This window comes from Notamacropus eugenii, chromosome 4 (assembly GCF_028372415.1).
Source record: "Notamacropus eugenii isolate mMacEug1 chromosome 4, mMacEug1.pri_v2, whole genome shotgun sequence".
Classification (NCBI taxonomy): Eukaryota; Metazoa; Chordata; class Mammalia; order Diprotodontia; family Macropodidae; genus Notamacropus; species Notamacropus eugenii.
This window is the reverse complement of record NC_092875.1, coordinates 263,128-281,454: the sequence shown is the minus strand read 5'-3', so window position 1 is coordinate 281,454 and position 18,327 is coordinate 263,128. Positions and strand designations below refer to the sequence as shown.

General features: G+C 39.0%; 1 protein-coding gene across 1 annotated transcript in view; it reads right to left on the bottom strand.

The window, feature by feature from the left end:
• Positions 1 to 460: 460 nt before the first annotated feature.
• Positions 461 to 18,327, bottom strand: part of LOC140502777 (uncharacterized) — a 70,537-nt gene continuing 52,670 nt past the window's right edge. Inside the window, 1 exon segment of the mRNA XM_072606774.1 lies at positions 461 to 17,617. Within this exon segment, the coding sequence (XP_072462875.1) occupies positions 16,517 to 17,617 (1,101 nt within the window). The 3' untranslated portion in view covers positions 461 to 16,516.

Genomic DNA, 18,327 nt, shown 5'->3' with positions numbered 1-18,327 from the left:
CTCCTCTAAAATTGTAGATGCTATACCCTTGGTGTATATATTTAGTAATGGTATTACTTCATTATCTTACAATCATATAGACTATGTGATTGTAAGGAGAAGAGACAGACAAAATGTGGGAGTGATAAAGACAATGTGTGGTACACAGTGCTGGACTGATCATAGACTTGAATTAGCATTCATCAAAAGTGCCACCCCCAAGGCAAAATGACTACCAAAAGAATTAACATCAACAAATTAGAGCTCTTCTCTGAGTGTTTGCACGCTTTGGACAGAAAGTTGAGCCAACACACACTTCGCAACAGTGGAGCAGAAAAAGAGTGGGCAGCTTTAAGAGATTTGATATACAGCAGTGCATTTGCTCTTCTGAGTCAGAACACTCACAAACACCAAGACTGGTTTGATGAAAATGATGGGGAAATTCAGAAGCTGCTAAATGAAAAACAAGAACTCCACGGGATTTACCAGGAAGATAGTTCATCCACCTCTAAGAAGACAGCATTTAATTCCATCAAAAACAAAGTACAAGTAAAGCTTAGAGAGATGCAGGATTCCTGGCACAGTAAGAAGGCAGATGAAATTCAGTTTTATGCTGATAGTAACAATCCAAAGTACTTTTATGTTATTTACCCCTGAATGATATTTATGGACCAAAAACCTATATTGCATTGCAACTACTCAGTGCTGTTGGAGCCACACTGATTAGTGATAAGGACGTGATCCTAGAGAGATGGGCTCAACACTTCCATAGTGTTCTCAACAGACCATCATCAATCAATGCTGAGGCCATTGTCTGTTTACCTCAGGTTGAAGTCAATAATTTTTCAGCTGAACTTCCAACTGAAGAAGAGGTTTGAGGGCCATTATGCTCCTTTCATATGGCAAATTACCTGGTGCTGATTCTATTCCAGCTGAGATTTACAAGGTAGGGGGACCACTGCTCAAACAAAAGATGACAGAAAATTTCCAGGTTATATGGCAAGAGGAGGTTATCCACCAGGAGTTTAAGGATGCCTCCATTGTCCATCTCTATAAAGAAAAAGGGAATAGATTGTTTTGTGACAATCACAGGTGGATCTCTCTCTTACTCATTGCTGGCACAATTCTTGCTAGAGTCCTTCTTAATAGGCTCATTCTTCACCTGGAAGATGGTCATATACCTGAGGGCCAGTGTGCCTTCAGAAATGGCTGAGGAACACTTGATATGGTGCTTGCTGCCAACAACTCAAGGAGAAATGCCAGAAGCAAAACAGAGATCTGTACACAATGTTTGTAGATCTGACCAAGGCCTTTGGCACTATTAGTCATGAGGGTTTATGAAAAATTATGTCAAAATTTGGTTGCCTGGAAAAGTTCATCAATATTGTACATCAATTTCAGATGGCATGTATGCCTGGGTTCTGGATAGTGGACAATGATCTTGTGCCTTTCTAGTCCCTAATGGAGTGAAACAGGGCTGTGTGCTTGCTCCCATGCTTTTTTCCCATGATGTTTTCAGCCATGTTGACAAATGCTTTCAATGACGATGAACACGGCATCAAGGTCAATTACCATACTGATGGTAAGTTCTTCAATTTGAAAAGGCTACAAGCCAAGACGAAAGTGGAGGGAGTGTTGGTGCATGATTTTCTGTTTGCAGATGATTGTGCACTCAATGCAGCCTCTGAAGCTGAGATGCAACAAAGTATGGATCAATTCTCTGCTGCCTGTGCTCATTTTGGCCTAATAATTAGTACTAAGAAAACGTGAGTACTCCATCAGCCACCAGGACACCATCCATATGTGGAACAATCAGTTACAACAAATGGAGAAGTTTTGAATGCTGTGGATAAGTTCACTTACCTTGGTAGTGTACTTTCCAGGGATGTACACATTGACAATGAGGTTGATGCACTCGTTGCCAGAGCTAGCTCAGTTTTTGGGAGGCTTCAAAGAAAAGTTTGGGAGAGAAGAGGTATTAAACTGACTACCACACTGAAGGTCTACAGAGCTGTTGTGCTGACCTCATTGTTATATGCTTGTGAAACATGGACAGTCAACCAGCTCCATGCCAGGAAACGGAATCACTTTCATTTAAACTGTCTTACGAAGATTCAGGATAAGGTACCAGACACTGAAGACCTTGCTCGAATTGAACTGCCAGGTATTCAAACTATGGTCCAGAGAGTGCCACTCTGATGGCCACATTGTTGGAATGCAAAATGTACACTTGCCAAAGAGATTATTTTATGGTAACTCACATGGGGTATGCAATCACATGCTGGCCAGAAGAAAGGATACAAGGACACTCAAAATGTCTCTCTCAAGAACTTTGGAGTTGACTGTGCAACATGGAAGACACTGGCAAAAGATAGCTCAGTATGGCATACCCACATAAGGAAAGGTGCTGTGCTGTCTGAGCAAAGCAGAATTGAGACAGCAAAGAGTAAATGCAGGATGCGCAAATTTGGGAAATCCAACCGAAATACTCACATGGAGTATCTGTGCCCAACCTGTGGTAGACCATTACAAGCTTGCGTTGGTCTGATTAGACACAGTTGGACACACTGAAATTTCACTTTATCATGGCGATGTCATTTTGGTGCTTTTGGAAGATAAAGGACAACAACCAACTCCAATATCTATGGTGCCTTTTAGCAGGATATGGTTTCCTTCCTTATCTCTTTTAATTGGATCTATTTTTGCTTTTGGTTTCTGTGAGATTAGGACTGCTACTCTTGGTTTTCTCATTCACCTGAAGCATAATACATTCTACTCCAGCCTTTTACCTTTACCATGGGAGTATCCCTGTTTCAAATGTGCTTTTTGTAAAGAACATATTGCAGAATTATGCTTTTTAATCCGTTCTGCTATCTGTCTCCATTTTATAGGAGGGTTCATTCCATTCATATTCATGGTTGTGATTATGATCTATGTCTTTCTCTCCATCCTATTTCTCCCCACCCTTATGTTTTTATTTTGCCATTTCCCTTTCCCTCCTCAAAAATTTTGCTTTTGACCACTGTCTCCCTCAATCTTTCCTCTCTTTTCTTTCCCTTTTCCCTTAACTACTTCTTCCCTCCTTTCTAACCACCCTTTTCTTTTTCTTTTCCCTTTCCCCTTCTACTGCCTGTAGGGCAAGTTAGATTTCCATACTTAAGTGAGTATGTTATTCCCTCCTTGAACCAAATCCAATGAGAGTAAAGTTCAAACAATGGTCTTCTCCATCCCATTATTTCCTTCTACTATATTTTTGTGCCTCTTCATGTGATGCAGTTTACCCTTGTCTGCTTCTTCCTTTCCTCTTTTCCCATTCCAATCCCTTTCCACCCCTTAATTACTTTTTTATCATCATATCAGTTAATTTATACACACACCCTCTGTCTAGCACATCCCTCTTAAACATAATAAATATATAATTCTCATTATTTACAAGTTTCATTTTTCCATGTAGGGATGTAAACAGTTTGCCCTAATTGTACAAGATGATTTTCGTTCTTTTTCTTTCCTCTCCACTTTTTAAATACCTCTCTAGAATCTTGTATTTGATGACCAAATTTTCCACTGAGCTCTGGTCTTTTCATCAGGAAGGTCTGGAAGTCCCCTTTTTCAATGAATGTCCATATCCTTGCCTGAAAGATTATGCTCAGTTTTGGTGGGTAGTTGATCCTTGGTTGTAATCCATGCTCCTTTGCCTTAGGGAATATAATATTCCAAACCCTCTGATCTATTAATGCAGAAACTGCAAGGTCCTGCATGATCCTGACCATAGTTCCATGATATTTGAACTGTTTCTTTCTGGCTGCTTGCATTATTTTCTCCTTGCCTTGTAAATTTTGGAATTCAGCTACAATATTCCTTGGCCTTTTCAATTTGAGATCTGTTTCAGGAGGTGATCAGTGAATTCTTTCAATGACTATTTGACCTTTGGTTCTAGGATCTGAGGGAAGTTTTCCTTGATGATTTTTTGGACGATGCTGGCCAGGCTCTTCTTCTCATCATGCCTTTTCAGTAGGCCAATAATTTTTAAATTATCTCTCCAGGATGTATTTTCAAAGTCAATTGCTTTTCCAATGAGATATTCTACATTTTCTTCTATTTTTTCATTCCTTAGATTTTATTTGAGTGATTCTGGATGCATTATGGAGTTATTAGCTTCTACTCACCCAAATCTAATTTTTAGATATCATCCCTTCATATTCAGCTCACCCTGTGCCCCCCCCCTTCTCTCTCCATACACACACACATGTTCCCTCCAACTATTCTAATACTGAAAAAAGTCTCATGAGTTACAAATATCATCTTTCCATGTAGGAATGTAAATAGTTCAAATTTATTAAGTCCATTATAGTTTCTTTTTCTTGTTTACTTTTTCATGCTTCTCTTGATTCTTGTATTTGAAAGTCAATTTTTTCATTCACCTCTGGTCTTTCCAACAAGAATACTTGGAAGTCTTCTATTTCATTGATGTTCCATTTCCCCCCTTGAAGTGTAATACAGTTTCTCTGGGTAGGTGATTCTTAGTTTTAATCTTATCACCTTTGATCTCTGGAAAAATCTCTCATAAATTAGTGTAGAACCTGCTAAATCCTGTGCTATTCTGGTTGTGTTTCCACAGTCCTTTAATTATTTCTTCCTGGCTGCTTATAATATTTTCTCCTTGACCTGGAATTTAGCTACAATATTCCTAGAGTCTTCCTTCTGGCATCTCTTTCAGGAGGTGATCAATGGATACTTTCCATTTGTATTTTAACCTCTGGTTCTAAAATATCAGGGCAAGAGGCAGAGCCACGATGGTGGAGCAGAAAGATCCACATACTCTAGTTCTTCCCCCACAGCCTAAAAAAATACTTGTAAAAATGACTCTCAACAAATTCTAGAGCAGCAGAAGTCACTGAATGATGGAGTGAAAGAGATTTCCAGCCAAAGGTAACCTGGAAGGCCAACAGGAAAGGCCTATCCCACAGGATGCTGAGTGGAGTGGAGTCCAGGCCTGGCTGTGCACCATGGGGAGGAACAGGACTAAAACAAGCCTCTGGGGCAGAATCCCCAGTAGAGAGGGCCCCTGATCGCTAAACCCACAAGTGACAAAGAAAGCTACAAAGGTCAGTGTGGGAGGGCTTTCCCAGCTGGATGAGAGGGGAGAGGGATCCCCCCAGCACTGCCCCCAGATTGTGGCAGAGGCAGCAGCAGCAGCAGCAGTGGGCAGCAGCTGCCTACAGTGGCCTCAGCAGCAGACTAGGTCCAATGTCCCAGCAGCTCAGTTTAAAGCCTCTGGGGGAATTGATACGGGGATCAGAACCTCAGCCTTCAGTGGCAGCCCTGCCCCTGCTTAAAGCCCCTGGGGGAATTGAGCAGCTGATCTGCATCTCAGCCCTGAGCACAGTCCTGGGGGTAGGAGGAGCACTAGGACCCTCCTTTTGACAAAGGATTCAGAAGTCAAGTAACTGGCTGGGAAAATGCCCAAAAAAGTTAAAAGAAAATAAGACCATAGAAGGTTACTTTCTTGGTGAACAGGTATCTCCTTCCATTCTTTCAGATGAGGAAGAACAATGTACACTGTCAAAGTAAGTCAAGGCTTCTGCCTCCAGTACCTCCAAAATGAATATGAAATGGGCTCAGGCCATAGAACAGCTTGAAAAGCTTTCTAAAGGAGAAACAAAAAATGCTGAGGAAAATAACACCTTTAAAAATAGACTAACTCAACTGGGAAAAGAGGTCCAAGAAGCCAGTGAGGAGAAGACTTTAAAAAGCAGAATTAGCCAAACAGAAAAGGAGCTTCAAAAGCTCACTGAACAAAAGAGTTCTTTAAAAATGAGAGTGGAAAAGGAAGGAATAAAATGCACGCACATTTTGGTATAAAAACCTATCTTACAAGACAGGAAAGTGGGGGAAAAGGGGATAAGCAAGGTGGGGGGGAGGATGGAAGGGAGGGCAATGGGAGGAGGGAGCAATTTGAAGTCAACACTATTGGGGAGGGACAGGATCAAAAGAGAAAAGAGAAGCAATGGGGGGCAGGATAGGATGGAGGGGAATATAGCTAGTCTTACACAACATGACTACTATGGAAGGCATTTGCAAAACTACACAGATATGGCTTATATTGAATTGCTTGCTTTCTAAAGGGAATGGGTGGGGAGGGAGGAATGAAAAGAAGTTGGAGCTCAAAGTTTTAGGAACAACTGTGGAGTACTGTTCTTGCTACTAGGAAATAAGAAATACAGGTAAAGGGGTATAGAAAGTTATCTGGCCCTACAGGGCAAAAGAGAAGATGTGGACAAGGGAAGAGAGGGATGATAGAAGAGAGGGCAGATTGGTGATAGGGGCAATTAGAATGCTCGGTGTTTTGGGGTGGGGGGAGGGGATAAATGGGGAGAAAATTTGGAACACAAAATTTTGTGAAAATGAATGTTAAAAGTTAAATAAATTAATTTAAAAAAAATGAGAGTGGAGTTCAGGGAAGCTAATGATTTTATGAGAAACCAAAAAATTATAAAACAAAACCAAAAGAATGAAAAAGTAGACGATAATGTGAAATATCTCATTGGAAAAACAGCTGACCTGGAAAATAGATCCAGGAGAGAAAATTTAAAAATTATGGGACTATCGGAAAGCCATGATCAAGAAAAGGGCCTAGACATCATCTTTCATGAAATTATCAAGGCAAAGTGTCCTGATATCCTAGAACCAGAGGGCAAAATAAACATTGAAAGAATCCACAGATCACCTCCTGAAAGAGACCCAAAAAGAAAAACTCCTAGGAATATTGTAGTCAAATCCAAGAGTTCCCAGGTCAAGGAGAAAATATTGCAAGCAGCCAGAAAGAAAGAATTTGAATACTATGGAAATACAATCAGGATAACACAAGATGCAGCAGCTTCTACATTAAGGAATTGAAAGCAATAGAATATGATATTTCAGAAGTCAAAGGAACTACGACTAAAACCAAGAATCACCTACCCAGCAAAACTGAGTATAATACTTCAGGGGAAAAAATGGTCATTCAATGAAATAGAGGACTTTCAAGCATTCTGGATGAAAAGACCAGAATGACTTTCAAACACAAGATTCAAAAGAAACATGAAAAGGCAAACAGGAAAGAGAAATCATAAAGGACTTTCTAAAGCTGAACTGTTTACATTCCTACATTGAAAGATAATATTTGTAACTCTTGAGACTTTTCTCAGTATTTGGGTAGGTGGAGGGAATACACACACACACACACACACACACACACACACACACACACATAGACAGAAGTACAGGTTGAGTTGAATTAGAAGAGATGATATCCATAATACAAGTAAAATAAAATTAAGGGATGAGAGAGGAAAATAATGGGAGGAGAAAGGGAGAAATGGACTGGGGCCGTCTATCATTCATAAAACAGATAAGAAAAAATCTTTTTCAATGGAGGAGAAAAGGGAGGAGGTGAGAGGGGAAAAGTGAATCTTACTCTCTTCACATATGGCTTAAATAGGGAATAACATGCTCACTCAATTTGGTATGAAAATCTGTCTTACATGGCAGGAAAGTAGGGGAGAAGGTTACAAGTGAGGTGAGGGGGATGATAGAAGGGAGGGCAAATGGGAGAAGGGAGTAACTAGAAGTAAACACTTTTGGGAAGGCATAAGGTCAAATGAGAGAATAGAAAAAATGGGGGCACAGGGAAGGATAGAGGGCAATATAGTTAGTCTTATACAACATGACTACTATGGACGTCTTGCAAAATGACCCATATATAGCCTGTATTGAATTGCTTGCCTTCTCAGTAGGTATGGGTGGGCAGGGAGGAAGGGAGAGAAGTTGAAATTCTAAATATTGGAAACGAATGTTGAGAATTGTTCTTGCATATAACTGGGAAATAAGAAATATAGGTAATGGGGTATAGAAATTTATCTTGCCCTACAAGAAAAGAGAGAAGATGGGGAAAAGGGAAGGCTGGAATGTGATAGAAGGGAGGGCACATTGAGGGAAGGGATAATCAGAATGCAAGGTATTATGGAATGGGGGGAGGGGAGAGATGGGGTCAAAAATTGGAACTCAAAATTTTGTGGAAATGAATGCTGAAATCTCAAAATAAATAAATGAAACTATTAAAAAATAAAATATCAGGGCTATTTTCTTTGATAATTTCTTGAAACATGATGTCTAAGCTCTGTTTTTGATCATAGCTCTCAGGTAGTCCAATAACTTTTAAGTTAGCTCTCCTGGATCCATTTTCCAGGTCAGTTGTTTGTTCCCAGGAGATACTGCACAGTCTTTTATTTTTTGATTATTTATGTTTTGTTTCATAATTTCTTGATTACACAGAGTCATTAGTTTTCATTTGCTCTGTTCTAATTTTTAAAAGAATGTTTTCCTTAGTTTACTTTTCAACCTGTTTTTCCATTTGGCCCATTCTGCCTTTTAAGGCATTCTCATCATTGGCTTTTTGAACCTCTTTTGCTGTTTGGCTTAGTCTGTTTTTAAAGATGTTATTTTCTTCAACATTTTTGGGGGTTTCCTTTAGCAAGGTGGTGACCCATTTTTCATTATTTTCTTGCATCACTCTCATTTCTTTTCCCAATTATTCCTCTACTTCTCTTGTTTGATTTTCAAAATCCTTTTTGGACTTTTCCATTTCCTGGGATCAATTCCTATTTTTCTTAGAGGCTTTAGATGCAGGGACTTTGGTTTTGTTGTTTTCTTTTGGCTGTATGTTTTGATCTTTGCCATCAACAATGACATAAGAAAATATCCCTTCACCAAGAAAGCAAAAATCTATAGTCTGTTTGTTTTTCATGTTTGCTCGTTTTCCCAGCCAATTACTTGACTTTTGAATTTTATTAAGTTGAGGGCTCCAGAAGCAACCTCCATGTCAGCAGTGGCTGCAGCTGCCCTGGGGTTGAGGGTAGACCATGGTCCCTGCTCAGGTAGGTGAGAGAGCCTTCCCACTGACCTTTGAAGCTGTCCTTAGTATTTGCGGGTTGAGAAGTCTGGAATCCACAGCAGCTGCCAGCAATTCAGTCCCCTAAGGCTCTGTGCATGCTCCTGTGACCCATGCTGAGTGGTGCTCTGCTCCCAGCCTGTTGAGATAGTCCCTTGAAGATTATTTTGGCCTGACAATTTGCTTCAGTCTGTCATTTTGTGGCTTCTGCTGGTCTAGGATTTGTTTAGAGTCATTGTTTTACAGGTTTTTTGAGGGGTTTGGAGGCAGAGCTCTAGCTGGTCCTTGCTTCTACTCTGCCATCTTGGCTCCATACTCCAGTTGTTGCTTTTCTAAGCTGCACTTTGCTAATGGTGTTTGCCCCTTTTCTGGCTTTTAAAGTGGATCTCTGCTTCTGGGACACAGAGGTCTCTGTCCCATACTTCTTTTGCTGGGGACTAGGGGCCTGGTTACTGGCTTTGTGTGCCAGGGTCTCTGTTTCTGGCCTCTGGAAGCTTTTTTAATGCTGGAGCTTACCTGGGGTTGAGCTGGAGTTGGTTGGTGTGTATCTAGGGTGCTTACTTACTGTTTACTCCACCATCCTGGTGGAGGCAATGGGGATATACTAGAAACATGTCTGATAAGAATGGAGGTTAAACAAAGATGTGTATTATCACCACTGTTATTCATTATGGTACTAGAAATGTTAGCTTTAGCAACATAAGAAGAAAAGGAAATTAAAGGAAGTATAATAGGCAAAGAAGAAAGAAAACTATCACCCTTTGCAGATGATCTGATGATATACTTAGAGAATCCTGTAGAAAATAAACCAATACCCTAAAAAATAACCCTAAATCACCAGCATTTCTATATAAAACTAACAAAACCCAACAGCAAGAGATACAAAGAGAAATTCCATTTAAAGTTATTGTAGACCTCATAAAATATTTGGGAGTCTACCCGCCAAAAGAAATGCAGGAACTATATGAATACAATTACAAAACACTTTTCACACAAATAAAGTCAGATCTAACTAAATTAGAAAAACATCAGTTTCTCTTGGGTAGGCCAACTAATATAATAAAAATAAAAATTCTACCTAAATTAATTTACTTATTTAGTGCCATACCAATCAAACTAATAAAAATTTATTTTATAGAGCTAGAAAAATAATAACAAAAATAATCTGGAAGAAAAAAAGATTCAAAATATATAGACAATTAATGAAAAAAATGCTAGGGATGGTGGCCTAGCCATACCAGATCTTACATTGTACTATAAAACAGCAATCATCAAAATTACTTGACACTGGCTAAGAAACAGAGGGGTAGATCAGTGGAATAGGTTAGGTACACAACACACAGTAAGCAAAGATTATAGTCATCTACTTATTGCTAAACCCAAAGTCCCCAGCTTCTAGGATAACAACTCAGCATTTGACAAAAACTGCTGGGAAAACTGGAAAATAGTATGACAGAAACAGAACACAGACCAATGACTGGCACCAAAATAATATCCAAATTGGTACACAATTTAGATATAAAGCCTAATACTATAAACGTATTAGACGAGAAAGGAATAGAATATGTCAGATTTATGGAGAACGGAGGAATTTCTGACCAAACAAAGATGGAGAATGTTACAAAATGCAAAATGGATAATTTTGATTACATTAAACTGAAAGGCTTTTGCAGGAACAAAGACAACACAACCAAGATTAGGAGGGAAGCAGAAAAATGGCAAAGAATTTTTACAACTAGTATCTCTAATAAAGGTCTCATTTGTGAAATATATAGAGAACTAGATCAAATTTACAAGAATATAAGTCATTCCCCAGTTGATAAATGGTCAAAGGATATGAACCTGCAGCTTTCAGAGGAAGAAATTAAAGCTATATAATGTATAGTCATATGAAAAAAATGGGCTAAATCACTATTGATTACAGAAATGCAAATCAAAATAACTCTCAGGTACCAAACCCCACTTATCAGATTGGCTAACATGAGAAAACAAGAAAATAATAAATGTTGGAGATGTGGGAAAATTGGAACACTAATTGATTGTTGGTAGAGTTGTGAACTGATCCAACGATTCTGGAGAGCAATTTGGAATGATGCCTAAAGGGCTATAAAAATGTGCATATCCTTTGACCCAGCAATACTACTTCTAGGGCTATATCCCAAAGAGATCATACATATGGGAAAAGAACCCACATGTACAAAAATATTTATAGTGGCTCTTTTTGCGGTGGCCAAGAACTGGAAATTGGAGGATGCCCATCTATCAGGGATGGCTGAATAAATTGTGGTATATGAATGTAGTGGCTGTTACTGTGTACAGTGTTTTCCTGGTTCTGCTCACTTCACTCAGCATCAATTCATAGAGGTCTTTCTAGGTTTTTTTGAAGTCAGCCTGCTCATCATTTCTTTCTTCCCCCAAATTTATTAACTTATTTGTTTTCAGTTTTCAACATTCACTTCCACAATATTTAAATTTTCTTCTCTTGCCTTTACCCCTCATTCCCCAAGATGGCATGCAATTTTATATGGGCTCTACACATACCATTAAACACACTTTCACATTAGTCATATTCCATAGATGAATTACAGTGAATGGGAGAAAAAATGAGAAAAAGAAAATAAAACAAGAAAAGAAAATAGTTTGCTTCACTCTGTGTTCCAACTCTTTTTCTCTGCATATGGATGACATTTTGCATCATTAGTCCTTTGTAAATATTTTAGGTCCTTGCATTGCTGAGAAGGGCTAAGTCTATCAAAATCAGTCAGTTCTGTTCACTTCACTCAGCATCAGTTCATATAAGTCTTTCTAGGTTTTTCTGAAGTCTGCCTGTTCAGCATTTCTTATAGCACAACAGTGTTCCATTATGTTCAGCCATTCCCCAATTGATAGGCATCCCATCAAGTTCTAATTATTTACCCCTATGAAGGAGCTCCTGTAAACATTTTTGTGTATATATGTCCTTTTCTTTTTTGTTTTTATCTGTTTTGGGACACAGGCCTAGTAGTGGTATTGCTAATTCAAAGAGTATGCATGGCTTTAAAGCCCTTTGGGAACAACTCCAAATTGCTCTACAGAATGGTGTAATCTGTTCACAACTCTGACAACAATGTATTAATGTCTCATTTTTCCCACATCCCCTCCAACGTTTGTCATTTACCTTTCCTATCTTATTAGCCAATCTAATAGAAATGAGGTAGTGTCTCAGAATTGTTTTAATGAGAACTTCTGCAATCAACAGTGAGTTAGAATTATTTTTTCATGTTTATACACAGTTTTAATTACTTCATCTGAAAACTGATCCTATCTTTTTGTTTATTTATCATTTGGGGCATGACTCTTATTTTTTTAAATTCAAGAGTTCTCTATCTGTCTGAGAAATGAACCCTTTTTGCAGAGAAATTTGCTTCAATTTTTTTTCCTCAGTAACTATTGGTAATTCTTCCATTTATCATATTCTCTCCTTTCACCCTGTCCATCCTCCAAGTGTTTTACTTCTTACTACTCCCCTCCCCCAATCTTCCCTCCTTTCTTTTATCCCCTTTCCCCTTGTATTTTCCTGTAGAGTAAGATAGATTTCTATGCCCTGTGTATCTTATTTCACCAGTTACATGTAAATACAATTTTTAATATTCATTTAAAAAACTTTGAGTTCCAAATTCTCTCCCTCCCAACTTCCCAAACCCCCTTCATTGAGAAGGCAAGATATTTGGTATAGGTTATACATGTGCAGTCATGCAAAACACTTCCAAAATAGTCATGTTGTAAAAGACTAACTAAAAGACTAACTACATTTCCATCCACACAATCCCATTCCATCCACCATTTACTCCATTCTCTCCTTTTATCCTGCCCCTCCTCAAAAGTGTTTGCTATCATTCCCTCCCCCCTTCTTTTATTTCCTTTACCTCTGCTTTCTTGAAGGTATGATAATTGTCTATACCTAACTATGTGTTATTCCTGCATTAAGCCTGAATAGTAAGATCTTGGCAACTAGTCCTGTCACTTCCTGGAAACCAGAGGGAAAAGAAATGAAAGAAGGGTCGGAGGTAATATCCTTGGGCTCAAAGACCACTGCAGATGATTACTGCAGCCATGAAATTGAAAGATGCCTCTCCCTTCAAAGAAAAGTTATGCAAATCTGGACAACACCTTAAAAGCAGGGAAATCACCTTGCCAACACAAGGCCATACAGTGAAAGCTTTGGGTCTTCCAGTAGTAAGGCTGTCAGAGCTGGAGTATAAGGAAAGCTGAGCACTACAGAATTAAATTAAATTGTGCTTCTGTAGAAGATTTTGAAAAGTCCCTCTGATAGCAAAAAAGGTAACATGAAGCAATACAAAAGAAATTAATTCAGGCTATTCACTGGAGGGTCAAGCATTGAAGCTGAAATATTTTGGGACATAAAGAGAACATAGGATTCATTAGGAAAGACCCTGATGTTGGGAAAGATAGAAGGAAAAATGAGAAGTGGAAAGCAGAGGATGAGATAGTGTCACAGAAAAACTGAACATGAACTTGGACAGACTTTGAGAAGTAGGGGAGGACAGAAGGGCCTGACCTGCCATGGTCCATGGGGTCACAAAAAGTTGGGCATGACTGAATGGCTCAACAACACCAAATGTTCTATCAACTTAAAGGCTCCTGTAAAGTGAAACTAAGAGCAATTAATTGATGCCATAGTTCATATAGTTCTGGGCTTGGAATCAGGAAGACTCAACTTCATGAGTACAAATCCATCTACAGACAAAAGTTATGTTAACCTGGTCAAGTCACTTAGCCCTGTTTAACTCAGTTTTCCCTATTTGTAAAATGAACTGGAGAAGGAAATAACAAATCACTCCAAGATCCTTGCCCAGAACCTCCTCTCCCTTGAAAATGGGGTCATAAAGAGTCAGATAGGACTGAAACGCTTCAACAACAAATCAGCCAAGACCATCATGATGGACTGTAAATAATCAAGTTCAATTTGATGACAGTGGTTTCCATGCAAAGATTCTATAAGCTAAAGCCTTCCTTCAGGAGAGATTGTATTGCTGGTCTCTACACCACAAGACTTAATTGTCACAAAGAAAATCAAGTCAATCAAGGTACAAAGGTCTGAGCAACAGCAGTTTGTCTGTTAACATGAATGAACTAAATTAGAATACTGATGACTTCCCCAGGGAGCTCCAAATCCAGGAGCAGGAGAGGCAGGTTTGTCCATCACTAGGTTTTTTGAACTTGCCTTTACCTTTTTAAGTGTTGCCAGGGGTACGTTTTTGCACTGAATTCGAAAGATATTTGAAACAACAGACCACACACTTTTCACAAAAGTAGGCCTTTATCGTTAGCTTATGTACACTTGTGTTTATATGCCTTTCATATGTTAATTTATAAATGATTTTTTTTCAGTGAAAAATACATACTCAAGAAAAAAATAGAACAAAGAAAAGAAGTTTGAAAGTGGGAAAACAATATAACAACAGTGGCCTAGAACTGAATCAGGAAAGTTAAAGGTAGAGAAGATCACAATCTTCCTTGACATGAAGTGAGCTGCAGTTAGTACTGAGACAATAATTCCTTTAGAAGTAAAGTATCTTAAGAGAGCCCTGCACTTTTAAACTTAGCTCAGGGTTTATCTTCAATTAAAAGTGGCTGACAGGAAAACAGAGCTTTTGCATTTAACTGAGAGAAGACTGAACTTTTGAACTTTTTCACCCAGAGATTGTGCTTGGTGCTTTGTAAATGAATTGGATTTAAGTGAGGCAGAACTGTGTAAAATCATCCACCTCACTCTCTCTTCCAGTTATCAGAGTCCAGCGGCAAGACAAAGGTCAAGATAATTCATGAAATTCCCCTATTTCTAACTAAGCTATAAACACATCCAAAACTGACAGATTTTAGGGTGCCAAAGTTATGGTTCCACCATTGTTAGCAAAAACAGATTACATAAGTATAAGATTTTACAAAGTAATTTATACTCCAGCTTGGTGGCACTTTTGGCAGCTATCTCCAGACACTTAAATATGGATAAAGAAGATATCTATTTCTATTTGTTATTTATGATAAACTGGAGATAATCAACAAGTGACACTGACAAGCAGGAATACATCCTATGAAGGACTATGAATGTGATGGATTAAAGACCATGCCAAATGAATTGAAAGGACTGAGGCAACTTATACAGAACAGAAAACTTGGTGGGCAACAGGAAATGCTCTTCAAATACCTGAAAGGCTATCATGTCTAAGATGAATCACACATGTTCTGCTTGACCACAGAGGGAAGACCTAGAACCAATGAGAATAAGCTGCAAGAGGCAGATTTTAATGTGGCATGATGAACAGTGTCCTAATAATGGACTGCTTTCCTGGCTGGTCTTCGAGCAGAAATGATTTCAAGAGATGCCTCTGCAGCTACGAGTCTGGCCCAGATGGCCTCTGAAGCACCTTCAAACTCAAGATTTTCTGATCAATTCAGTGACAAGGGAATAAGAAGTGGGTTTGGGTCCTCATTAGCATCCAAATGAATTTCATTAGAAACCTTTCTTCCTATCAAGGTTTGCCTTTTCTGGCAAAGCAAGACTATTCTGACTTGCCTTGATGAGAGAACACAGAGACTTCCACAATGCCTCTTGAATTACTCCTTCATGTCCAACCTGTTGGTCTCTAAACTGGAAACCATCACTCTGATGAGGGTGTTGTCACCAGGACCTGAGTCCATCACTGATTTGTGGAGAGCCTGTGACAAGAGGCCTCTGATATGGAACTGAGTTCCTTTAGATTTCCCATCCAGACTGGCAGAGCAGAAGCAACCACGGGAAGCTTTGCAGCTAGAGATTGCAAAGGCTCTTGCCTGCTGAAGATGGGTGCTTTGTTCACACAACTGTTCTGTTCTGCCTCAAGTGCATCAGGGGAATCCCTGCCTCATCATCAAGATCAGTGGGTCATGAAAATCAGGAGGCAGAAATGATCTCCAGCTAATGAAAAGTTTCTTGACTGTCATATGTAGTGGCCTGGATGTAGTCTGACTACATGCATATAGATGGCCTGTGGAAAAACACAATATTCCCTTAAAGTACCCCCATTTTTATACTCCTGATTAAACAAATTTGAATCCTTCCCTTCACCAAAGATTGTTCCCCAGTTGACATGTTTACATGAAAGCTGTTCTTTATACTGAAGACATTCTATTTCTGAGAACATCCAGATGTGTACTCTCACAGAGTTCTGCAGTTTATCAGCCTACTGCCTCCTTTTCTAGTTTTGCAACTGGGAGGGTTGGCTGGAATTATCTTCCTTATCTCACCTTTCTGTTCTAGTCAGACACAAAATAAAATCTTCACCAGCAACCTCCATGTTCTAGAGAAATACCTGTACCCACAGAGGACATTCATAAAGTTTCTTTTCATTATAAAGACAAGAGATGATCTCTGGCTAAAAGCCTTCACACATTGAGTCCACAGATGGCTTGTACCCAGAATGAATTTTCTGCTAAGAAGCTCTGTTCACCATTTCAATGCCTTTCGTCATTCAGGTCAGTTACAAGATTCCTATATCTCCCATGAATTCTCTGATGGTAAACAAGGAATCACTTTAGCCTAAAGGCTTTACAAAAATGAGCACTTTCTTAAAGTTTCTCTCCAGTGTGGATTTTCTGATGTTGGTTAAGACTGTTCCTCTGTGTAAAAGCCTTTCCACACTGGGTACATTCATAAGGTTTCTCTCCAGTGTGGATTCTCTGATGTACAGTAAGAGAGGACTTCTGGGCAAAAGTCTTTCCACATTCAGCACATTCATAAGGCTTCTCACCAGTGTGTATTCTCTGATGTTTGGTAAGATGGGCTCTCTGTGTAAAAGCCTTTCCACATTGGGTACATTCATAAAGTTTCTCTCCAGTGTGGATTCGCTGATGTAGAATAAGACTGGCACACCATTTAAAAGTCCTTCCACACTGATTACATTCATAAGGTTTCTCTCCAGTATGGATTCTCTGATGAACAATAAACCCATCTCTCCGTGTAAAAGCTTTTCCACATTGATTGCACTCATAAGGTTTTTCTCCAGTGTGGAATGCCTGATGTAGAGCAAGACCTCTTCTTTCTCTAAAAGCCTTTCCACATTGATCACACTCATATGGTTTCTCTCCATTGTGGGTCTTGTGATGTTCACCAATACTCCTCCTACATCTGAAAGTCTTTCCACATTGGTTACATGCATAAGGTTTCTCTCCAGTGTGGATTCTCTGATGTTCAACAAGACTGTCCTTCTGTATATAAGTCTTTCCACATTGATTACATTCATACAGTTTCTCTCCAGTGTGTATCCTCTGATGTGCAATAAGAGATTTCTTCTCTCTAAAAGCCTTTTCACATTGATTACATTGGTAAGGTTTCTCTCCAGTGTGTGCTCTCTGATGTATAATAAGATAAGCCCTCTGTATAAAAGCCTTTCCACATTGATGACATTCATAAGGTTTCTCTCCAGTATGGATAGTCTCATGTCTAACAAGACTATCCTTCCATGTAAAAGTCTTTCCACATTGATTGCATTTATAAGGTTTCTCTCCAGTGTGGATCCTCTGATGTTGACGAAGACCATCCTTCCATTTAAAAGTCTTTCCACACTGATAACATTTATAAGGTTTCTCTGCAGTGTGGATTCTCTGATGCGCAGTAAGATACTTCCTCTTTGTAAAAACCTTTCCACATTGTTTACAATCATAATATTTCTCTGCAATGTGGATACTCTCTGGGGCTGTGCAGACTTCTCTCCAACTGAAGTAAGAGGCACCATCACTCATGAATCTTTGCTTGTGTGTTTCTTCCACAGAAAGGCTTAGCTCTGCAGTAATTTCCTTCATTTCAACTCTGATCTCTCCTTATGAAAAAAAAAATCAATAATAAAACAAACAGACACTACACACACACACACACACACACACACACACACATATTTATATTCCCTTTGCTCCATAGGCAGAACAAAAACTCAGTTACTTTTTATTTCCCCAGGCAAAGAGGAACATCTTCAGAGGCCAGAAAAAATCATTTTGAAATGATCTTAGTTCACATGAGAAAGATTATTTAATTTCAAAAGAACTTATCCTCAAACAAACCTGTGACAAAGGTAGAGCCATCATTCTCTTCACATTCACAACTCAGAGCATGAGCTCAGAATGGCTGAGTAACTTGACCCAAATCCCAGCATCTGAGACTCGAATCAGAACCCTGTAAGTGGGCCTGCTCTGAGTACTTGACAAGTTATCTCTACTTCAATCCTTTCTTCATAGCTACAATGCCATTTGATGTCCATATACTAAATACTCAAATTATTTCATGATCTAGCCTATCAGTAAGCATAATGTAATTTCCCTGGGGATCACTTTCAATCTGTTGCATTATCTCAGGTTACCAACACTTTTTTTTGCATTTACCTGAG